Source organism: Eleutherodactylus coqui, chromosome 2 (genome assembly GCF_035609145.1).
Source record: "Eleutherodactylus coqui strain aEleCoq1 chromosome 2, aEleCoq1.hap1, whole genome shotgun sequence".
NCBI classification, from domain to species: Eukaryota; Metazoa; Chordata; class Amphibia; order Anura; family Eleutherodactylidae; genus Eleutherodactylus; species Eleutherodactylus coqui.
Window position 1 is genome coordinate 10,279,742 of NC_089838.1, and position 25,737 is coordinate 10,305,478.

Genomic DNA, 25,737 nt, shown 5'->3' on the forward strand with positions numbered 1-25,737 from the left:
TACAAGAGACCCCCGACACGGGGCGCCGATCCGCAGAATACAGTTACCATGGCACTTTTTGCTCCGTAACACCAAAGCCTCTCCTCCAAAATGGCAGAATTGTGTTTTTTGTTTTTTTCTGTTTCTCTCCATCTAAAAAAAAACATTTTTCAGCGCAGTCTATGATGCGTTAACCAGTGCGAACGAACGAAGACGACCGCGATGGAGGAAGCGTAAAAGGGGGATGGTTTTTTTTAAAGGTAAAAAAAACCAAAAATGTCCGTTTCCGCGAGGCCTTACGCTTTAAGCCGCAGCCCCCCTCCCCTTCCCCCACCTGTACGATCCCGCTATCATACATCAGGGTAAAGCCTACAATCCGGATGGCGGTAATGTATGCAGAGCAGCCTGTGCTCAGTCAGCGCTGAACGAGCCCAGAGAGTCGGTCATGCTTCTCTGAGCACACTCCGCAGCGGCGAGCGCCACTTGACGACTGTACACATTATAAGGGCCTTAGGAAAGTTTCATTACCCTTCACCCCCCCTCCCCCACCCCCTCTTGCAGAAATGCGCAACTTAATTGCTTTGTCGAATGTACCAAACCCTGCTGGGCGCCGCCTTCCCGCACGCTGCCGGCGCGTAATGAAGTCCCTCTATGGTGACGGCTGAAGTCATTAATCACCACCGCTGATAACAGTTTAATAGAGTCGTGTTCATCCCCTGTACTCATTATTCACAGTCACTGGAGAGGCACTTGTGCAGCGGCGCCGCCGCCAGACTCCACGCACGAAAACATGGGGATCCGCGGACATGTTTCCACGTGGCGCTCACGCCGGCCGGGAATATAGCGCTTGTTTAGCAATGACACTCCAGGGTTTTTTTTTACAGCCGCTGCGAGGCTCCCGCACACTTGTGGTTTTTTAACGCGCTTGTCAATGGGACTTTCTAAAGGTAAAAACGTATCGCACAAAAATGGTGCATAGACAAACTTTGCGTTTTTAACATTAGAAAGTCCCATTGACAATCGTGTTAAAAAAAAAAAATGCAGCGACATTGCAGCATTAACCCTTTGCAATCCAATTTTGGATTCAGGGTTTCCTAGGGGTCTTTCTCTTTCTGTCATTATACAATGGCACCATCTGCTGGCTAGATCAAATAGTGCAGTATGGGACATGCTGGAGAGGCCTCCGACAACAGAGCGGCCAGTAATATACAGTAAGAATACCCTGCCGGACGTCTTCCAAAATCGGAGCTGTACAGCCTTCAATCAGAATGTCTTTAGACATCAGACAGTGTATTGGAAAGGGTTAAAAAAAACACAAGTGGGTAGGAGCCCTGAAGTTGGGATCTGTTCCCTAGTAGTAACCCCTTAGTGACATGCTATGTTGTAGTCCGAAGCATGTGACCATTTTTGGGTATTTTCATCTCCACTTTTCAAAAGCCATCACTTTTTATCTCCCCGTCCGCGCGGCCGTCGGAGGGCGGGTCTTTTGCGCGGCGAGCTGCAGTGTTTGTTGGTAACATTTGGGTACATGAAATCTATTCTAGATCTTTTATTAACTTTTTTGGAGGGCGGGAGAAAAAACACATCAATTCTGCCAGAGTTTTCAGAACTTTTTTTTTACTGAGCTAATAATACAGCATTGAGCGGGCAGGGTAAAGAGGGGGTTCAGTTTATAGTATGGGTGGTTATGGACGCGGCGATGCCAAACATGGGTTTTCTTACATTTTGTTTCTTGAACAAAGAAAGGAAAATGTTCCGAAGAGGGGTTTTTCTTTTATTATTTTTTTTACAGATAGAGGACTTGAACCTGAGATCATATGAGAGCTGTAATAATACACTGCAATACTTTTGTACTGCAATGCATTATCACTAGAGATGAGCGAACCTACTTGTTTCGAGTAATTACTCGATCGAGCACTGCAATTTTCGAGTACTTCAGTACTCGGGTGATAAGATTCGGGGGGTGCCGGGGGGCGGGGGGAGGCGTGGCGGCGCGGGGGGTAGCAGCGGGGAACAGGGGGGAGCCCTCTCTCCCTCTCCCCCCCACTCCCCGCTGCAACCCCCCACTCACCCACAGCGCCCCCCAAATCTTTTCGCCTGAGTACGGAAGTACTCGAAAATCGCGGCGCTCGGGCGAAAAAGGGGCGTGACCGAGTACGCTTGCTCATCTCTAATTATCACTAATCATAAGGCCACTGCATATGCAGATGCCAGCCAATGGTAATTGATCGGCCTCAACGATTACACGATGGAGTGCCGATGACATCAGAGAGAGACCGCACACCCTCTGTGAATCCTTTACATGGAGAGCCGATGACATCAGAGAGAGACCACATACATTCTGTGAATCCTTTACATGGAGAGCCAATGACATCAGAGAGAGACCGCACACCCTCTGTGAATCCTTTACATGGAGAGCCGATGACATCAGAGAGAGACCGCACACCCTCTGAATCCTTTACATGGAGAGCCGATGACATCAGAGAGCGACCGCACACCCTCTGTGAATCCTTTACATCCCACGATCAACGACAGGCAGTCATGTTGTACCTACAGCACTTGTGGAATGACCACCCAACTTTCCTAGTCTCCTGAATATCCTATGGATACCTCTTCCCCTCCATAACAAAGCATAACTTAGCAGATGTATCATTGAGGTGGACGACACCCCTGTAAGAGCGGACGCCCCGAGGACTCGCCCCTGCTGGGGTTTCAGGCTTTATTTGATGGGACTCTTGGTCTTTCCTTCGGCTTCCGACTGGCAAGAAAAGAAATCTTATCGAAAATCTGAACGCGTCTGAGATTCTGCCAAAGCAGACAACGCATTTCAGTCGTAATTAAAGCAATTAGGATCTTTATCTCCAGGCTCCGCGATAACAATGAGGAGGAGATGGCAGGCGCGAGGATGATTAAAACCTGGGCTGTGAGGCCGCTGGACCGCACCGCGAGGACCAGATTAAACACAGCAGCTGATAACATAAGTTATGTACTGGCGATAGAAAACCATTGTCCGCTCCTGTTATATATCATGTCACATACTGTGTATCCGCTGTCATCTCTACGTGCACCGCTGTCCGCCCCTATATTAGGGCCCGGCCCTCTCACGATAGCCGCTTCCCTGTATGGACATTCTCCCCGTGACCCCGGAGTGCGGCATAAAATCACGGGACAAGTTTTTTGGGGATCAGTTTCAGTGTGAATCCACGTTACATGGGAAAATCCAGCGATTAAAGCGACTCCAAATGAGGCCGGTCATCGGTGCTGGACTAGCCGGCGACAGGATGGGGGGGGGGTTCTCGTGCAGCGATGGGGGGAGTATATAACAATGGCGTGATCGAGGAAAATCATCCAGCAGAAGGAAAACCTGTGGATGTAAACAACTCGGTGCCAAAAGGGGTCAGAGGAGGATGTCAGGAATAACCAATGTGTCCGAACGCACAGCTCGCCGTTCCTTACTTAGCACGGATAAGATATAACAGCAGGCGAACCGTTCCAGCACCATTTTGTGTAAGAGAAGCAGAAAGGAGAGACTCCAGCGGGCAAAAGAGCGCAAAACTTGTATCACTGAGCAGCGGGAAAATATCTCCTGGTCAGATGGATCCAGATTTGGCGCAAGCAGCATGAACTGATGACCCCTAAGTGTGAGGCTGGTGCAGGGGATGTTTTCTTGGCACATCCTGAGTCCTCTGATATCAGTAGACAAACGCCACAATGAACTGCTGCGACTCTGAACGCCAAAATATGTCCAACACGCCTCTAGATGCGGGGCTCTAAATAAGAGGCCATGCACTGTAATATGTATGCAAGTGTGTGTGTGTAATATATTATATATATCATGTTGGGGTTTCAGTCTCTGGATGTAAGCAGTATAATCAACTTTTGCATTCACTGACAGCAACCAGGGATCTTGAAAATGATGAGGAATTGATCCAAGAATGTTACATAAATGCTAGTTTTACCTCTTTCTCTGTCGACGCTCCTCGGACCTAAAACAGATGCGTTATTTTGTCTTCTGTAGCAATTCCTCTGGGGATAATTGTGGTCCGAGGAGATTGTGACCTTGAGACCTGCCGGATGTATATTGACCGCCTTCAAGAGGTGAGTCCTGCAAGGAGCTACACAGCGCCACCTAGAGTCCCTACAGCCGCGCAGCGTCCCTTTATCTCCAGAATGGAGTAAATCCGTAATACGGAGAGTGACCCAAAAATGCATTGCGTGTATAGATCTATATATATGAACGACCACTGAGGGGTGGAGTTAGGCTAAGTTGTGCCAGACTGTGGCATTTATGGGCATTTTGGACAGGAAGGGGTTTAAAATACACATCGGCCACATAGACTTTTATGAATTCCAATACCCTTGAACCTGTAAAATCTTGCCCCGCCCCCGAGGATCCTGCGCTAGGCATAATGCGATGATACAGGATATCCGTTTGGCCCGCAATGTTCTTTTAAGTATTTACAAGTTGGACTCATCAACACAAATTAGAGGAGGTGGGAGAAGAATGGCTTCTTCTGGTCCTCCCCGTGGCGTTCGCAACCTTTAACCTTGCATAAAAGCTCTTTGCACATACCCCTCCCCCGATGATGGGCCCAATATCATTTGATGAAACATTTGGGGAATTATGATGGTCATAGTGAATAAAACCTTTTATTTTTGGACTCTTATGACTAACTGCGCCGTATTCACTGAGGGGAAGAGAGAAAAAAAAAATCACAGTATGGAACGTCTCGCGCTCTTAGTAAATAATGTTCAAAGTATTAGAGCAGCAGATTAGCTTCAGTTTCCCCGGTGTACCAGCAGGTGGCAGCATAACCATGTCTGCTTAAGAGATCCATGGTGTTCATCTCCACCTCTCCTCCATATGTGTAGTTTACCGCTTCAGACTAGTATACCGTATTTCATTAAGATGAATGACGCCCACAGACATTTACCTTCTCTTATACAGTAGTGAAGGGGAGAAGAGATCTTCTAGTTTGACCCAATAAAAGTAGGAGTTTGAATCACTGCCATGTTTTTATATGTATTCATTTAGGACCATTGTAAAAAATTATGAATTGTCTTGGTGAATTAATCCTTGTTGTACCTCTATGTTTCACAAAGGATCTTCATTCCGTGACAACACAAAGGGATCACTGCGAGGTATATAAATTTTCCCTATGTGCAAGAATGCACCCGCTGTAACACCGCCCCCCCCCCAGGTGCAAGCCTATAACTAGTGTAACACCGCCCCCCCCCCAGGTGCAAGCCTATAACTAGTGTAACACCGCCCCCCCCCCAGGTGCAAGCCTATAACTAGTGTAACACCGCCCCCCCCCCCTGGTGCAAGCCTATAACTAGTGTAACACCGCCCCCCCCCCCCTGGTGCAAGCCTATAACTAGTGTAACACCGCCCCCCCCCCCTGGTGCAAGCCTATAACTAGTGTAACACCGCCCCCCCCCCTAGGTGCAAGCCTATAACTAGTGTAACACCGCCCCCCCCCTAGGTGCAAGCCTATAACTAGTGTAACACCGCCCCCCCCCCCAGGTGCAAGCCTATAACTAGTGTAACACCGCCCCCCCCCCCAGGTGCAAGCCTATAACTAGTGTAACACCGCCCCCTCTGTACAAGAATATAACTACTATAATACCGCCCCCTCTGTACAAGAATATAACTACTATAATACCGCCCCCTCTGTACAAGAATATAACTACTATAATACCGCCCCCTCTGTACAAGAATATAACTACTATAATACCGCCCCCTCTGTACAAGAATATAACTACTATAATACCGCCCCCTCTGTACAAGAATATAACTACTATAATACCGCCCCCTCTGTACAAGAATATAACTACTATAATACCGCCCCCTCTGTACAAGAATATAACTACTATAACACCGCCCCCTCTGTACAAGAATATAACTACTATAACACCGCCCCCTCTGTACAAGAATATAACTACTATAACACCGCCCCCTCTGTACAAGAATATAACTACTATAACACCGCCCCCTCTGTACAAGAATATAACTACTATAACACCGCCCCCTCTGTACAAGAATATAACTACTATAACACCGCCCCCTCTGTACAAGAATATAACTACTATAACACCGCCCCCTCTGTACAAGAATATAACTACTATAACACCGCCCCCTCTGTACAAGAATATAACTACTATAACACCGCCCCCTCTGTACAAGAATATAACTACTATAACACCGCCCCCTCTGTACAAGAATATAACTACTATAACACCGCCCCCTCTGTACAAGAATATAACTACTATAACACCGCCCCCTCTGTACAAGAATATAACTACTATAACACCGCCCCCTCTGTACAAGAATATAACTACTATAATACCGCCCCCTCTGTACAAGAATATAACTACTATAATACCGCCCCCTCTGTACAAGAATATAACTACTATAATACCGCCCCCTCTGTACAAGAATATAACTACTATAATACCGCCCCCTCTGTACAAGAATATAACTACTATAATACCGCCCCCTCTGTACAAGAATATAACTACTATAATACCGCCCCCTCTGTACAAGAATATAACTACTATAATACCGCCCCCTCTGTACAAGAATATAACTACTATAATACCGCCCCCTCTGTACAAGAATATAACTACTATAATACCGCCCCCTCTGTACAAGAATATAACTACTATAATACCGCCCCCTCTGTACAAGAATATAACTACTATAATACCGCCCCCTCTGTACAAGAATATAACTACTATAATACCGCCCCCTCTGTACAAGAATATAACTACTATAATACCGCCCCCTCTGTACAAGAATATAACTACTATAATACCGCCCCCTCTGTACAAGAATATAACTACTATAATACCGCCCCCTCTGTACAAGAATATAACTACTATAATACCGCCCCCTCTGTACAAGAATATAACTACTATAATACCGCCCCCTCTGTACAAGAATATAACTACTATAATACCGCCCCCTATGTACAAGAATATAACTACTATAATACCGCCCCCTATGTACAAGAATATAACTACTATAATACTGCTCCTATGTACAAGAATATAACTACTATAATACTGCTCTTATGTACAAGGATATAACTACTATAATACTGCCTCCTATGTACAAGAATATAACTACTATAATACTGCCCCCTATGTACAAGAATATAACTACTATAATACTGCTCCTATGTACAAGAATATAACTACTATAATACTGCCTCCTATGTACAAGAATATAACTACTATAATACTGCCCCCTATGTACAAGAATATAACTACTATAATACTGCCCCCTATGTACAAGTATATAACTACTATAATACTGCCCCTATGTACAAGAATATAACTACTATAATACTGCTCCTGTGTACAAGAATATAACTACTATAATACTGCCCCCTATGTACAAGAATATAACTACTATAATACTGCCCCTATGTACGAGAATATAACTACTATAATACTGCCCCCTATGTACAAGAATATAACTACTATAATACTGCCCCCTATGTACAAGAATATAACTACTATAATACTGCCTCCTATGTACAAGAATATAACTACTATAATACTGCCCCCTATGTACAAGAATATAACTACTATAACACTGCCATATATAATCTCAGTTTGTGATCCTTTTTTTTCACCCCCCTTAGGATCAGGAGAGCTCACTCCCCCGGTTGCTGTCCGCCCAGCGTCTCAATCCTCGATGGTGCTTCCTAGATGGTAAATATTGTTCTTCTCAGTTTTTTTTTCATAAATTAGATGGAGAGAAGCCTTTTTAAGAAAATTTTTGCTGCTTTTCCAAGTATTCATTGCAGGCAGTTGGAATCAGATATGTCTATGCAGGAGATTTAGGCCTCATGTCCACTCGAAAAATACAATCCGCGCAGAATCCGCCACGGATTTGCTTTAAATGGTATTTTTTATGCATGCAGATATCCGCACACATTGCTATCCATATGATAGCAATGTTGCCGATCCGCGGCAAAATGGAACATGCCGCGTTTATTCTCCGCACATGAAAAACGCAATTCTTTTAAAGCGCCATCCGCGGGTGCAAAAATCAATTTAATGGACTGAGGATGGCCAATGATTCCCTATGGGCAAAATCTGCTGTGGATTCCGCAATTCCATTTAGCTAGCGGACATGAGGCCTTAGAGCGGTGTATCCGATCATAGCCACAGGCGGTATTTATATGTTTATCAGTGCATGATATTAAACATTGAACATATGCATTGGACTGTGACTGACCCTGACTACCACTAGCTAACATGGCCAGGTCTCAGCATAGAGATCCGTGACTGCTAGACAGGGGAGCAAACACCCAGGACTGGCCCATGAGCAGCGACCCATTCATAACCTGTATTTTTCCACCTTGTGTAACCTACATCTGAAAAACTTACCTCAGTACGTAAATACGGCACCAGAACCAAGCTCGTAACAGAAATTCAGCATGAGAAATAAGCATGGTACAAAGAGCAATTGCAAAGTCAGGTTACTACTGCTACTCACTTAAAAAAAAGGTACAAAGAGCAGCGGCACAAGCCCCAGGATGTGTGTCTGCCCCCACACCCTCAAAAAAAGTTACCTACGCTGCCTGTCAAAGGTTTTAGAACCCCTCGATTTTTTTCCAGTTATTTTTGCTTTTAACACAGTTCAAGTCCAGCAAACAATGTGAAATGCTGCAAAGGTTCAAGAGTAGTTAAAAACAAACTATTACGAGATTTTAACCTGAACTCAGCAATAGTTCGAATTCATGGTTTTAACCAAGGGACTTTTTTCAGGGAACACATCACTGGCGGCTGCTTTGTATCACAGAACACAAATTATGTTTGAGATTGGATGCAAATTATTCCTACAGGTGTCTCGACGTTTGTAGATTACTTCCAAACCCTCTGATCCTGTATGACCCGTGTTGGGACAGACGGCGTTATATAACCCACTCTAGGCCAGGACAGAACACATTGCTATCAGAATGGCAAGAAAATGGCAATTAACCAAACATGACCGACAGACTATTATAACCCAGAGAAGTGGAGCTCGGTACTACAGAGAAATGGTCACAGAAGCCAAGACGGCCGTCAGTATAGTCTTTTGTACCATCAAAAGGCACTTGGAAACTGGAGGGAACTGACAGGAAGAGTCTGGCTGACCGAAGGCCACTAGACAAGTTTTTGAGAGTCACCAGTTTTCATAATCTGCGCCTCACAGCCCAAATCCTTAATGCTCCGTGACATAGAGCTACATCATGGAGGTCCGGTGTTTATATGGAGTGGGATCAGGGAACTTTGACAGCTGACACCCGTCTGCAACAGCCCCAATCACTGCAGACACTGATTGCTGCTTTTAACCCTTTAAATGCCGCTACCAATTCCAATAGCTGCATTTGGAGTCCCACCCCACCCCCACCAGTAATTGTACCCTCTCAGTAGCCCCATCACTAAGTAACTATGTCCACTCTTTACACATTCAGGGTGCATTCACACGAACGTATAGCGGCTCGGTTTTCACGCCGAGCCGATATACAGTGTCCTCATCTGCGGGGGGGGGGGAGGATGGAAGAGCCAGGAGCAGGAACTGAGCTCCTGCCCCCTCTCTGCCCCCTCTCCGCCCCTCTGCACTATTTGCAATAAAAGGAGGCGGGGCGGGGGCAGGGCGAAGTTCTGAGAATTAACCCTGCCCCCGTCCCGCCTCTCGCCATTGCAAATAGTGCAGAGGGGTGAAGAGGAGGCAGAGAGGGGGCGGGAGCTCAGTTCCTGCTCCTGGCTCTTCCATCCTCCCCCCCCACCAAGAGAGAGACGACGTATATCAGCTGGGCGTGAAAACCAAGTCGATATATGTTCGTGTGAATCCAGCCTCAGGGGGCATTCAGACGACCGTATATCGGCCGCCGGCTGATATACGGCGTCTCTCTCTGCAGGGGGGGAGGCTGGAAGAGCCGGGAGCAGTGCTCTGAGCTCCCGCCCCCTCTCTGCCTCCTCTCCACCCCCCTGCACTATTTTCAATGAGGAGAGGCGGGACGAGGGCGGGGCTAATTCACGAAGCTTAGCCCCGCCCCCACCCTGCCTCCTCTCATTGCAAATAGCCCAGAGGGGAGGAGAGGTGGCAGGAGCTCAGAGCACTGCTCCCGGCTCTTCCAGAACCCCCCCCCCCTGCAGAAAGAGACGTCGTATATCGGCCGGCGGTTGATATACGGTCGTCTGAATGCGCCCTCACGGTAATTGGGGCTCCTCTGTACCCCTCTTCCCACAGCTGCCAGACTCCAAAATTCTGTAGATCACGGCAACACTGCAGGACCACCCAGGGGAGCAAATGTTTTGGGGTAGTTTGGGCAAACCAGGTGTTCCATCTTCGCAACTCCTTCATCTTATCCAGTGTTCCAACTTGCTGCTGCTCTGCCGCTGGACCTCAACGCTGCACGCACCCCTCAACCTCCTCACCTCCTGCTTCCAGCCCAGCGCTGCCGAGCGCAGAGAGGAGGAAACAAGGCGGGGATCCTGTATCTGGGGTTTGTGCGCAGCGCTGATGTCAGCCATACCAGCAAGGCAAACTGCGCTTATAGATAGAACAGCAGCCTTAAATGCCAAAAAACGTGCTCTACTGGCGGTCCTCCGGCGCAGTCCGGCCCCGCTGTCACATACACAGGGCGCTGCTTATCTCTGAGGGGAACCATATCATGGGGGTGGTAGTTGCTACAAGGTCCATGTGTTAGAAGGTCTGACCATTTCTGTGTTTCTCCCTCTCACAGCTACCTCCGCTGACCGGTTTTATCGTATAGATAGATCTCAGGTAAGTGCTCATAGGGGGCGCTATTTCCATTGAGCTGCAGCACTTGCATTTGGCCAGGTACCACAGCACATCGCACGAGGTTGTCTCCATCTTCTAGATGTCACCGTGACATCTGTTTACCTCCTTCGCTTTCTCACTTTTCCATTTCATCTCAAAACAGCAAAAGAGACATGCAGTGCGTGAGCGAATGGCGGCGCGGTATACGGAGTAATTGGCGCCTGTCTGTCTCCGCAGGAACATCTGCATTTTGTCACTGAGATTTCCCAGGATGAGATCTTCATATTAGATCCCGAGGCAGCTGGGAGTCCGCCGGGTAGTGCCGGGACGGGGATGCCGGATCTGGTGGTGGAGCAGCCGGCAGGGTGAGTGCATCATTGACGGAATTCCTTGCGGATGTGTCTTCCTTCAGCTTTCTTCGTAGCTCGACACATCCCGCTATACGGTCGCACCCTTGTCATAAAATGAGCCAAAGTTTGGTGTAACATCGCAACGAGTTTTAGATCTATGCCAATGCTCTAAAAAGATTATCCCACTGCGCTCGCTCCAGAAACATGGTCTGACTAGAGGACCGTTTACACGGGACGATATTGTTCGTATTCCCACGCTCTCGCGAGAATTTGAACGGTCATCACCCCACGTAAATGCGTGCAGCGACTGGACGAGAGTTGTTCAGTCGTTCAGTGTAGGCTGTGTCACTTTTTAACGACTGCTTACAGTGATTGGAGGCGGGCGGATGTATGCAGTCAGTGCTGTGAGAGATGCCAACGGTACTCGCTCCTGTATAACAGCGCAGGAGCGAGCATCACTGGGACGAGTATCGGGCATCATTTGCCCAGCAGCCTGTCCCGTCTAAATGCGGCATTAGTGAAAAAGTGCCATGGGTTATCAAGAAAGGGGTGGGGCTTCATAGAAAAAGAGCGCGGCTTCAATGTGCCAAAATGTTAGCACAAATTAAAGAGGTTCTGCAGGCAGCGCCCACTGGGATACACCGGAATTGGCGCAGCTCCACATGAGCGTATCATAATGTGGGCGTTTTTGCGTGCGTAAGCTGACATATGTACCGTGTGCAGACTTAGACGTGGCGTTTGGAAGCGGAAATCACACAGCAAATTGTAACGTGTGAACATACGCTTAGGCAGAGTTAGTAAATCTGCCCCAACGTTATCAGTGCGATTAACCCCCCAAGCACCAGGTCACACTGTGAGAACTCCTCCTCACGCATCTTGCCTACTTCCAGGTTTTCTGAGTGGTGGACGCCAACGTGCCGGAAACGTATTGTGAGTGACAGCTGTGTGCCGGGGAAGTTGTCTCTACAGAACGAGCTGTCCCAGGATTCTCCTCCCTCCAGCCTCCTCCCGTAAGTCCGCGCTAAAGGATTTTATGTGATAGTTTAGCGAAAATTGATATAGTGGCGTATCTAAGTGGGCGCCTTTTTATTTTGGTCACACCGCACAGGGAACTTGTAGACCTGTATTTGCTATTGTTTGATCACTCGTACAGTACAACGCAGTACTATAGTACTGCATTATACTTTATTTGTACTGGTAATCTGTTGAGAGGGGTCGCAGAGCCTTTTAATAGACAATCAGTCATGGTGGCCTTCAGAAGCCCCCAGACTACCAAGGCTCTCGTACAGCTCCTTGCGATCTCCTCGCAGGGGGGCCCTTCCGGACATCAGAGTTATAATCGGGACATTTAAAAGCCAGCTAGTGAGAGCGGTTGTACTCTGTCAAGTATGGCCGACATCCACTGTGAATGGAGCAGGCGCAGATCCCGAGCCCACTCTATACACGGAGACCCAGCCAGGAAGGGGTGGAAAAGTTGCAAATTTTGTCGCATTCTCACTCCAGTAGGTAAATGGTGTCACAAGTGACTCCACATCACTAGACATAATGTATAATGTATAAACCTTGTGTGACGGTGTGTTCACATGAGCCGCCGCATCTTCAGGATGACTTGTAACTGTTGATATTAACCACTGTATTTTTGGGAAAGTTTTGGGTTTTCCATGTCTCGGCATCTGCAGAGGGTCCGTCCCGACGCGCTCATTACTCTAGTTGACATTAACCAAGTTGCCCAGACTTGAGTTGCTAATTTTAATATTCAGCCGCAGTCCGTCCGCACGGCGGTTTCTCAGCACGTATCAGCGGCTGCTTCTATGTTGCTCCAAAAGAAGTTCATATGAGTATGGGGGAGGGGCAAAGATAAAGAATAGGCCCCTTTTTCTGCTGCTGCATAACCTCCTCTAGTAGTGCGTTGAATCTCCTTTTGGCCTTCAGACAGCAGTTTGTTGTGGTGTAAATTCCACTGGGTGATGAGATCGTTCTGCAGGAATATCGGCCCCTGCGGACAGGAAGCTTCTTGTAGTTGCTGCAGATTAGATGGAGGTGCTGGCATGTTCTGACCAGCTGACAGGAAGGGGTCATCGATGCGTGCTGCTTGTGCCAAATTCTACTCCTCCCATCAGCAACAGAAATCCGGATCCATCTGACCAGGAGATGTTTTTCAGCTTCTCAGTGGTACAATTTTTGCCCCCTGGAGTCTCGCCTTTCTGTTTCTCTTACACACAATGGCGCTGGACCTGGTCATGTGGTGTCATAGCACATCTGTGTAAGGAACGACGAGTTGTTCATTCAGACAGTTAGCTAGAGCATCAGTGTTGTATTCGGCTGCTCTTGACAAGTGAGGTGCCTGTTGGTCACAACTATTCCTGATATCCTCCTCTGACCCCTTTCAGGGATGAGTTGTTTCCATCCACAGGATCCTCTTTTGCTGGATGTTCTTTCCCTGATTGCGCCATTCTCAGTACATTCTCTACTCCCCACACCATTAAATGAGAAAACCCCATGTGGTTGGCAGTGAAGTCCAACGGGGTCTGGTGGGGGGATGTCGCCAGGTGTAGAGCTGACAACGGGGTCTGGTGGGGGGAGGTCGCCAGGTGTAGAGCTGACAATGGGGTCTGGTGGGGGGATGTCACCAGGTGTAGAGCTGACAATGGGGTCTGGTGGGGGGATGTCGCCAGGTGTAGAGCTGACAATGGGGTCTGGTGGGGGGATGTCGCCAGGTGTAGAGCTGACAATGGGGTCTGGTGGGGGGATGTCGCCAGGTGTAGAGCTGACAACGGGGTCTGGTGGGGGGATGTCGCCAGGTGTAGAGCTGACAACGGGGTCTGGTGGGGGGATGTCGCCAGGTGTAGAGCTGACAACGGGGTCTGGTGGGGGGATGTCGCCAGGTGTAGAGCTGACAATGGGGTCTGGTGGGGGGATGTCCCCAGGTGTAGAGCTGACAACGGGGTCTGGTGGGGGGATGTCACCAGGCGTAGAGCTGACAACGGGGTCTGGTGGTGGGATGTCACCAGGCGTAGAGCTGACAAGGAGGTCTGATGGTCGGATGTCACCAGGTGTAGAGCTGACAACGGGGTCTGCTGGGGGGATGTCACCAGGCGTAGAGCTGACAACGGGGTCTGGTGGTGGGATGTCACCAGGCGTAGAGCTGACAACGGGGTCTGGTGGGGGGAGGTCGCCAGGTGTAAAGCTGACAACGGGGTCTGGTGGTGGGATGTCACCAGGTGTAAAGCTGACAACGGGGTCTGGTGGGGGGATGTCGCCAGGTGTAGAGCTGACAACGGGGTCTGGTGGGGGGATGTCGCCAGGTGTAGAGCTGAAAATGGGGTCTGGTGGGGGGATGTCGCCAGGTGTAGAGCTGAAAATGGGGTCTGGTGGGGGGATGTCGCCAGGTGTAGAGCTGACAACGGGGTCTGGTGGGGGGATGTTGCCAGGTGTAGAGCTGACAACGGGGTCTGGTGGGAGGATGTCGCCAGGTGTAGAGCTGACAACGGGGTCTGGTGGGGGGATGTCGCCAGGTGTAGAGCTGACAACGGGGTCTGGTGGGGGGATGTCACCAGGCGTAGAGCTGACAACGGGGTCTGGTGGGGGGAGGTCGCCAGGTGTAAAGCTGACAACGGGGTCTGGTGGGGGGATGTCGCCAGGTGTAGAGCTGACAACGGGGTCTGCTGGGGGGATGTCACCAGGCGTAGAGCTGACAACGGGGTCTGGTGGTGGGATGTCACCAGGCGTAGAGCTGACAACGGGGTCTGGTGGGGGGAGGTCGCCAGGTGTAAAGCTGACAACGGGGTCTGGTGGGGGGATGTCGCCAGGTGTAGAGCTGACAACGGGGTCTGGTGGGGGGATGTCGCCAGGTGTAGAGCTGAAAATGGGGTCTGGTGGGGGGATGTCGCCAGGTGTAGAGCTGAAAATGGGGTCTGGTGGGGGGATGTCGCCAGGTGTAGAGCTGACAACGGGGTCTGGTGGGGGGATGTCGCCAGGTGTAGAGCTGACAACGGGGTCTGGTGGGGGGATGTTGCCAGGTGTAGAGCTGACAACGGGGTCTGGTGGGAGGATGTCGCCAGGTGTAGAGCTGACAACGGGGTCTGGTGGGGGGATGTCGCCAGGTGTAGAGCTGACAACGGGGTCTGGTGGGGGGATGTCGCCAGGTGTAGGGCTGACAACGGGGTCTGGTGGGGGGATGTCGCCAGGTGTAGAGCTGATAACGGGGTCTGGTGGGGGGATGTTGCCAGGTGTAGAGCTGACAACGGGGTCTGTTGGGGGGATGTCGCCAGGTGTAGAGCTGACAACGGGGTCTGGTGGGGGGATGTCACCAACCACTGTCGGCCATGGTATTGGGAGATGCAGGCCATCCGGTGTGTGGTGCTGCCACGTTTAGGGAAACCTCATAAACTGACATAACGTGGATAGCGAAGCCTTGTAGGAGCTGTGAAGACATCACACATATCATCTGCCCTCGCTCAGGAGGTCTCACAGGTCACTGGAACATCCATTAGTACCAGAACCATCCATAGGGAACGGCATGTGAAGGGTTACCATTGACGAGCGGCTGCACACAACATCATAGCAGTGGATGCACAGCGGCGCCTGCGATGGTGATTGGAACGACGGACTGTAAATGAGTGGAAGTAAGTGTTGTGGACAGATGAATCACAGGACACAATCTTCTGATCGGATGGCGGCACTAGGGTGTGGAGGTTACCTGGAGAGCGGTTTCTATGTTCCTCCATCGTCTGAGCACTGAAGGAGGTTCTGTTATGGCGTTGGGAGGTTTCTGCTGGGAAGGACCAGGGCCACTCGTTATAGTGACGTCCACCCTCCACACCAATGGGTACAGAGACAACCCGGACAATGTGGCATCACCCACCCTGTGGTAATACTTTGGTACTGCTCCGTGTCTCCACCAACATGACGGAGCACCATGTCGTACGGCACGCAGTGTGGAGGCTTGGTTTGAGCAGCAGAACATCTGCAAACTACATTGGCCAGCCCAAAGTCCGGCTCTCAATCCCATCGAGCATGTTTGGGACGAACTAGAACTCTGTATCCGTGCACGCCCAACACACCCATCAACCCCACATCACTATCTGAAGCTCTCCTCGAGGAATGGAGACAAATCTCTCTGTGCATCCATGGGAATTTGGTGGAAAGCAAGCTAGGGGGGTTATTGGAGTTATTGGGTCCAAAGGCGGCCCAACACTGTGTTGAACTATATGAAGAAAATCGAATTCCATCCCCTTCTTTGTGTGCGCAATACTTGTGTCAGCATAGTGTTGAACCAGCAAGAACAGTGGCAAATGGGTAGCTCCTTATGATGGTACCATCTCATGATCATCTCCATCCGTCTATTGTCTCTATAGCATCGGGGTGACATCCAATATGGCGGCCATAGAGGTTGTAGGCCACATTTTTCAGGCTTCCCGAATGCCCAGTCTGTCTATTTCCACACCAATATTGGGATGTATCAGTCCTCAGGTAAGTTACCGGAAAACCCCCGCGGTCGCTCTATTGGCAGCCATATTGGATGTCACTGCCAAATGGGCAAATCAAGAACTTGTATTTATTGCTGTTTTTTTTTCATATATGGCAAATTTTGTGATTTGTTCAGTAAATAAATTAGAACTTGAGCGCTTTACCAGCAGCTCTGAAAGGGTTCATCACATTTTTTTGGCTGCGATCCGCTATCACACACGTCCTCGGGGCACCGAGAAAATGAGATTGTAATTGCCGGCATGCAGAAGAAAATTAATTATACGTTCTGCTTTTTAATCAAGCGAGCACGGCGTTAATTCTGTTTTATTTCAGGTGGGATCTGATTAGTCATGTCGATGATGGGGATAAGAGGGGGAGGGGAGGAACCCCCCTTATAGCCTGACACCTGGAGCCATAAAGGAAGGATGTCAGCGTTTTCTAGACACAATTTGCTCAATTTTCTTGTTTTATGCAATGTTTTGCTGAAATCTGAACCACCTATTGTACTAAAAGGGGTTTCCAGGATTAGAAAAACACGACCCTTCTCTTCCACAAACAGCGCCACATTTGTCTGCAGGTTGTATGTAGTATTGCAGTTCAGCCCCACTCACTTCAATGGAGATGAGGTGCAATGCAAAAACTTGGACAGGTGTGGCGCTGTTTTTGGAAGAAAACAGAGTTGTTTTTTTTTCCCTGTACAACCCTTTTATAAGGACTATGGTAAGCCAGGCCGATCCACAGCGAAAATACGCAACATAAATTGACAGATTGCGGAATTAAAATCCGTACCGCATGTCTGTTCTTGTGTGGATACGGTGCACATGTTTTGCACAGCGTGTGGATGACATTTATGAAGATGTTGTTCACTTTGCTGCTTCTATAATATGATGTGAATTTACAGATCTGTTTGGAACATCTGCAGCATATCCATCCGGTGTGACCGTACCCCTCAGGTGTGACCGTACCCCTCAGGTGGGACCGTACCCCTCAGGTGGGACCGTACCCCTCAGGTGGGACCGTACCTCTTATGTGTGACCGTACCCCTCAGGTGTGACCGTACCCCTCAGGTGTGACCGTACCCCTCAGGTGTGACCGTACCCCTCAGGTGTGACCTTGAAGGAGAGGGTAGCTATACTGAGGAAGAAGTACTTGCTATGAAGGAGCGCGTCACAGAAGGGGAAACAAAAAATTAAAAACAATCACAGAAAATGGCCGTTACTTACTGACTGAGGAGTGCATATGGATGCATCCTCTCACCATGCAGGTAGCTGACTACCAAATGGAGGAGCCAATAACACCTGTGAGGACACCGATGAGACAACCACTCACACTGCCTCCTGATAATTCGTCGGGTTGCCCCGCATTTCAAACAGTGAACCACATTGGTACTGCCACCCTGGGCTCCCCCTGGAGTCTTACTGCCACACTGCATGTGAATAATAGATAATAAATGCAAGGCATTGGTTGGATGTTGGACAAGAGGATGCATCTATATGCACTCCTCACCCAGTAAGTAACGGCCATTTTCTGTGATTGTTGTTATGAAGGAGGAAGCAGCTACACTGTGGAAGAAGTAGTTACTGTGAAGAAGTAGCTACCGTAAAGTAAGAAATGGCTGTGCTGCGGAGGAAGGAGCTGCACTGCGGAGGAAAGGGCTGCACTGTGCAAGAGGTAGCTACCGTGAAGGAGGAACTATCTACATTGAGGAGGGGGGTAGCTGCGCTGTGGAGGAGGTAGCTGCGCTGCGGAGGAGGTAGCTGCGCTGCGGAGGAGGTAGCTGCGCTGCGGAGGAGGTAGCTGCGCTGCGGAGGAGGTAGCTGCGCTGCGGAGGAGGTAGCTACCGTGAAGGAGGAACTATCTACATTGAGGTGGAGGTAGCTGCGCTGCGGAGGAGGTAGCTGCGCTGCGGAGGAGGTAGCTGCGCTGCGGAGGAGGTAGCTGCGCTGCGGAGGAGGTAACTATTTACATCGAGAAAGAAATAGCTACACTTCAGAAGAATTAGCTGCCATGAAGGAGCGTGTGGGTAATACGCTGAAGAGGCAGTAGTCACTGTGAAGGATGAAGTAGCTAGCCTCTCCCTCTTTTGGGGTTTCAATAGATAACAGAGCTGGAAAGAAGGACACACAAATATATATGTTTATTCTGAGACTTTTACCCGTTTGCACACGTCTGGGTTTCTGCAAGCATTTGAAGGTGGCTAGCTGTCAAACGCAAGCTCATCGGCCAGCAGCTACTCCACCCGACCACCCCATAGACTCGGCTAAGCGTGCATGTGCTCTCAGTAAGCTTCTGCCAGGCCGCAGTCTGTCTGCGAAGATAACAACGGATTAGTTGCTTGGTGTTCATCATTCATGTTCCTTCTCTTCCTGGGTTTGAACACCTCCGACACACACACATATTAGTTGATTGATGGTGAGGGCTGCCCCCCCCCCCCCCTCGCGGCTGGTAGACCCCGAGCCCAGTTGGTATTTTTATGGTTGTGTCAGTAAAAACTGCTTTACCGGCAACGGCTAGTACCTGTAGAACTGCTAATAAAATGTGCGTACGGTCAGACTTCTGCCCATGTGGATTGGATTCTCCTCCCTTGCCAGGCTGCCCAGGAATAGCAGCATTCGAAGTTTAAGGATTAGGTGAAGTATGGGATTAGTGCCGGTGAGGAGCTTCAGTGACCGTATCATTCGAGAGCCAGTGACCCATTCAGCAGCCAGACCTGCTCCGCTCCGAGAGTCACGAGTGTTGGTCATAGGAGGTCGTATGATTTGCGCATGACTGCTGCGAAAAGCCTTACAAAATGGATCTTAAACCTGGCCAGCATTTTTGGCAAGATGGCATCTCTACGGGTGACTGGTTTGGTCGACATTCAGCTTTCTCTGTCTTATTGTCAGTTGGTTCACATTTATACTTGTATCACGTCTGGACATCCGTGGCCACTGGAGAAGCCGTCAGCTGCGCCCCACAGAAGATGATATTTCAGATGTTAAGAGCAGATAAGAACTGTAAGTAATGAGGTTATTGTGATGGACTAACTGTCCTCGGTGGAGTCAGCGCCAAGACGAAATCTTTCTTGACACGGCTGAGATTAGAGTTCACACACAGCCGAGCCGAGTGGATCTGCCTCGTGTCTCTTCAGTCTCCGGTATATTCCTCACTGGCTGGGCTCCTGTTCCTCTCAGCTTGGCAACCACTAACCCAATTCTGCTTTGCCAGCAGTGATTTATCACCGTGTCTCTAGGATTCTTTTTTTTTTCTATTGCGTTTTGTGAAATATGATTTTTTTTAAAAATTTTTTATTCCAAGTTTGCACCAAATCGCCGCTGTGAAGGTCCTTGCAGATTACGCAAAGAAGAATAAAAAGCATCAATGGTTTTGCTTTGGTTAATCCACAAGAAATCTGAAACACTACCTTGTTTGCGGACTTTGACTTCTCCATTGGAGTCATTGGTGAAAATTCGCAATAATTCCACGAACAATACTCAACAGGAATTGACATCCTGAGGATTTAGACGCCCACGCCACCGGCAAATACACAGAAACAATCGATCTGGATTTCCTTTCACTTTCCTGTTCATGCTGAGATCTGCTGCCTTCTTCACCCTGTAGGAGGGTCAGCTGCTTGTCTGCCTGTTTCTAACCATGTAAAGAACTTTGCTCACATCTGTATTAGGAATTCTGTTTTCTTTTCTGTCATAAGAGCACAAAATGAAATTTAAGCCGCGATGGATTTGTCACAGAACAGGCACTAACCACACCCAACGGACACCATTGGCTTATACTGGGGTCCGTCAGGTTATGTCATGGTCAATCCAAGTATCAAAAGAGAAAGGCAGCAGCGCTCAATTTAAGCCTATACAGGCGGGGTGATCCAAATGCAAAGCCACAAAATGAGGAGCTGAACTGTAAGATCCTGAGAAGATGCCACCATTGTAGAGAAGGTGGCAGCATAAATGGTGAAGCTTCTTGAAAATAGAAAAGCCTTTATTTATTCCATGTTAAAAAGCGATGTTTCGGACGGTCATGGCCTTTCTTCGCTTCAAACTGGCCATGACAGGCTGAAACGTGAACAAGGGGATGGCGAAGTAATGAATGTTATGTACAGAGCTTAAAATATTAGGAGGTGGAACGTTACCAGTCTGCCAGGATAAAAATAGTCCCGGAGAAGAAGGTCTATCCAGAAGACTAGTCTAAGGAGAAGTCCACTCCACCAGGAGATGACAGCCTAACCAGGAAAAGACTAGTCTAACCAGAACAAGTCCGCTCTGCCAGAAGAAGGCGGTCTAACCAGAACAAGTCCACTCCGCCAGGAGATGACAGCCTAACCAGGAGATGACAGTCTAACCAGGAAAAGACTAGTCTAACCAGAACAAGTCCGCTCCGCCAGGAGATGACAGCCTAACCAGGAAAAGACTAGTCTAACCAGAACAAGTCCGCTCCGCCAGGAGATGACAGCCTAACCAGGAAAAGACTAGTCTAACCAGAACAAGTCCGCTCCGCCAGGAGATGGCGGTCTAACCAGAACAAGTCCGCTCCGCCAGGAGATGGCGGTCTAACCAGAACAAGTCCGCTCCGCCAGGAGATGGCGGTCTAACCAGAACAAGTCCGCTCCGCCAGGAGATGGCGGTCTAACCAGAACAAGTCCGCTCCGCCAGGAGAAGGCGGTCTAACCAGAACAAGTCCGCTCCGCCAGGAGAAGGCGGGCTAACCAGAACAAGTCCGCTCCGCCAGGAGATGACGGGCTAACCAGAACAAGTCCGCTCCGCCAGGAGATGACGGGCTAACCAGAACAAGTCCGCTCCGCCAGGAGATGACGGGCTAACCAGAACAAGTCCGCTCCGCCAGGAGATGACGGGCTAACCAGAACAAGTCCGCTCCGCCAGGAGATGACGGTCTAACCAGAACAAGTCCGCTCCGCCAGGAGATGACGGTCTAACCAGAACAAGTCCGCTCCGCCAGGAGATGACGGTCTAACCAGAACAAGTCCGCTCCGCCAGGAGATGACGGTCTAACCAGAACAAGTCCGCTCCGCCAGGAGATGACGGTCTAACCAGAACAAGTCCGCTCCGCCAGGAGATGACGGTCTAGCCATGAGTAGACCACTTTGTCAGGAGAAGACTATTCTAGTCAGGAAACCAGGAGACGACCAGTCTGAGGATTCTTTTACATGGTCAGATTTTGTGTGTGAAGATGACCAATTGTTTGCAGTGATGTAATTCACATGAGCGATTTTTTTTTTTTTTTTTTTTTTTTTTTTTTTTTTTTTTTTTTAAATCTCTCTGATTTAACCCTTTCCAATCCACTGTCTGACGTCTAAAGACATTCTGATTGAAGGCTGTACATTTCCGATGTCGGAAGACATCCGGCAGGGTATTCCTACTGTATATTACTGGCAGCTCTGTTGTCGGGGGACCGCTCCAGCATGTCCCATACCGCAGTACTGGCCCTAGCCAGCAGATGGCGCCATTGTATAATGGCAGAAAGAGAAAACTCCCCTAGGAAACCCTGAATCCAAAATTGGATTGCAAAGGGCTAAGAATCACTCATTCTTGCCTATGGTAGTCCAAAAAAATTGCACTTGCCTGTAAATACGAGTTTCGTGAAAATGCGATTCAATTTTTCTTTCCTTCTTTCATATTGAAAAAGCATGTGATTTTTTTTTTTCTTGCTCGTGAAAATCTCAATTGCTGCGATGCATTTTTCTTACAAAACGCTTCCCACGCATTTAAGTAGAAGAGGATAGGTAGGTCCTGCTGGCCCATAATGGTCATCTGTGATCATCCTAGGACTTAGGTCTTCAAGGGCTTGTACAGCTTTGAATTATTGGGGACCTATCCTCAGAATAGGTCATCAATAGTTAATCAGCGGGGATCCATCTCTCAGGACCCCCAGCTGTTGGTTGGGGCCACTGTCACTGTGTGGGAAGCAGGCGGCTCCATCCACTTTGCAGCGACACAGGTTGGTATTGCAGACCCTTCCCATTCAGTAGGATACATTAAAATCAATAGCATGTGATTGTAAATGCCACCTTCTGTAATTCACGGGGAGGGGGGGGGGGGGGGGAATCTACAAATCCAGAAGCGATATGCAGAATATCACATGCAATGTTAATACACAATGAAGAAAGTGATCTGGTTGCAGTAGGTAACGCCACCACCTCTATATCGCACCAGTATTAGTAAATCTCCCCTCGATGTGTCGTCATACACTTTACGGATTATAACAGAATGGCCACTAGAGGGCATCGCGGCTGCATTTTTACAGGGCTAAATCGCCTTTTCTTCTCCTCAGTCGGTCTATGAAAATACCTTAGATTAGTGGTGGTAGAAAACAAACAGCGAATATCAGTGTTATCCATCATGCAGTTATGAATTTGTGAATGATGCAGAGCCCGCATTTAGCAGCAAGCTGCAGCCGGCGCTGCCTGACATCGCCGCTCCGTTCCTCCATATGTTCTTGAAGAAACGCCATGTTAAAAGGAATTATTACCATTCATGAAATCTCTTAAACGTCCGTCACTCGTGATCTGTCGCAGTGACCTGCATATTTACTGTTATATCGTACGTCAATCCGCTCCGTAACGCTACATCTTAAGGGGGGCACAGACCGGAAAACAATAGTGTATGGTTAGAACTACTGCAAATCGACATCTTATAGTGTATATTACTTGTCAGCACAGTTTCATAGGATATATAGGTGTAATTTACATATCGTTTAGTTGCTGTACAGTACATTACATCATTTCCTGTTACATCCTGTATTATACTCCAGAGCTGCATTCGCTATTCTGCTGGTGGAGCCACTGTGTACATACATTACTTATCCTGTACTGATCCTGAGTTACATCCTGTATTATACTCCAGAGCTGCACTCACTATTCTGCTGGTGGAGTCACTGTGTACATACATTGCTTATCCTGTACTGATCCTGAGTTACATCTTGTATTATACTCCAGAGCTGCACTCACTATTCTGCTGGTGGAGTCACTGTGTACATACATTACTTATCCTGTACTGTTCCTGAGCTACATCCTGTATTATACTGCAGAGCTGCAATCACTATTCTGCTGGGGGAGTCACTGTGTACATACATTACTTATCCTGTACTGATCCTGAGTTACATCCTGCATTATACTCCAGAGCTGCACTCACTATTCTGCTGGTGGAGTCACTGTGTATATACATTACTTATCCTGTACTGATCCTGAGTTACATCTTGTATTATACCCCAGAGCTGCACTCACTATTCTGCTGGTGGAGTCACTGTGTACATACATTACTTATCCTGTACTGATCCTGAGTTACATCTTGTATTATACCCCAGAGATGCACTCACTATTCTGCTGGTGGAGTCACTGTGTACATACATTACATATCCTGTACTGCTCCTGAGTTACATCCTGTATTATACCCCAGAGCTGCACTCACTATTCTGCTGGTGGAGTCACTGTGTATATACATTACTTATCCTGTACTGATCCTGAGTTACATCCTGTATTATACCCCAGAGCTGCACTCACTATTCTGCTGGTGGAGTCACTGTGTATATACATTACTTATCCTGTACTGATCCTGAGTTACATCTTGTATTATACTCCAGAGCTGCGCTCACTATTCTGCTGGTGGAGTCATTGTGTACATACATTACTTATCCTGTACTGCTCCTGAGTTACATCCTGTATTATACTGCAGAGCTGCACTCACTATTCTGCTGGTGGAGTCACTGTGTACATACATTACTTATCCTATACTGATCCTGAGTTACATCCTCTATTATATTCCAGAGCTGCACTCACTATTCTGCTGGTGGAGTCACTGTGTATATACATTATTTATCCTGTACTAATCCTGAGTTACATCCTGTATTATATTCCAGAGCTGCACTCACTATTCTGCTGGTGGAGTCACTGTGGACATACATTACTTATCCTGTACTGACCCTGAGTTACATCCTGTATTATATTCCAGAGCTGCGCTCACTATTCTGCTGGTGGAGTCACTGTGTACATGCATTAGTTATCCTGTATTATACTCCAGAGCTGTTTTTCCCAATGGTGGTTAAGAAGTCCTCTTCTGCTCCCTCTGGTCTATATGATCCCCATTTACATACTATAGGTAGATCCGTAAGACGAAAGATCAATCGGAACATCTGACTGACAGCTCTTATGGACTACGACCCCCAACGCTTCGCTTGATGATGGATGGGCTCAGATTCTTGGGGTGGTATGGCTGGTATAGAGTCTGTTAGAATCCTTGGTTGGTATCCAGGTCGCATTATCAGCTCATTAGTAACTCATTAGCTTCTCGCTGGCACAGCCTTTCCCTTCTCTTTCTCCAGGGTTTGTGTACCACACAGGCCAGAAAAGTCAAGGAAAGTTAAGGAGGCGAGGGAAGCAGAGTGAGAATCCCTGTTTGAGCGGTTCGGATGGGCTTAATGCTAGCTACCCCGATAATAATCATCTTTCTTTGTATAGCGCCAACTTATTCCTGAGGGAGTGATTGCAGCTTCAGACTACACAGTGCTGTTTTGTAGTCTGTTACCATGGAGACACAGGAGATTTAATCAAAACTGTTTCCAAAGTTGTTAAGTGTTCTATTATAGACGCACTGGAGGATTAAATAGGCGGTTGCAAAAATCGGCACACCCCCTACTTTGTTAAAACGGAACACGTACTTGGCCCAGTCTGCATGCAAACAGGAATTGGGGTGCGCCTATACTGACCATAAGCTTACTGACCGCCATTTGGGATCCTCGCTGGCATCCTTATTGGAGAGGCCATGGCACTTGGGTGAGGACGGCGGCCTCTTCTCAGGCATGTGACTTTATGTTCATCGGTGACATGGGCTAAGAGCAGCTCTGTTCCATTCAAGTGAATGGGATTCAGCTGCTATACTAGGCACAACTACAATGAAATGTATGGCACTGTGCCCGGTATGGACTGCAGCGCCCATGGCACTCACCAAAGCGCTGCTGTCATTTCAGTCAGCTGATCGATGAGCAGCGGACCCCCTACAGGTCGTAAATAGTGAAGTTCTAGAAAACCCCTTTAAACAGGCAAATTGCAGTCTGCGATGGTGGAGTTCCAACAATGTTCGATTATTTTCTGCTTTCACGTCGCGGTTATGTCAGGTTGTAGAACATGACGCACCCGTGATAATCAAA

General features: G+C 48.4%; 1 protein-coding gene across 8 annotated transcripts in view; it reads left to right on the forward strand.

Annotated features, from left to right (window-relative positions):
* Positions 1-25,737, forward strand: part of DGKI (diacylglycerol kinase iota) — a 249,655-nt gene that overhangs the window by 195,142 nt on the left and 28,776 nt on the right. For all 8 annotated transcript variants that reach the window (XM_066590336.1, XM_066590337.1, XM_066590339.1 and 5 more), the window contains 6 exons: positions 3,998-4,077; positions 5,083-5,121; positions 7,632-7,701; positions 10,728-10,768; positions 11,003-11,130; positions 12,006-12,125. In XM_066590336.1, coding sequence (XP_066446433.1) covers positions 3,998-4,077; positions 5,083-5,121; positions 7,632-7,701; positions 10,728-10,768; positions 11,003-11,130; positions 12,006-12,125 — 478 coding nt within the window. The remainder of the gene's footprint in view (positions 1-3,997; positions 4,078-5,082; positions 5,122-7,631; positions 7,702-10,727; positions 10,769-11,002; positions 11,131-12,005; positions 12,126-25,737) is intronic.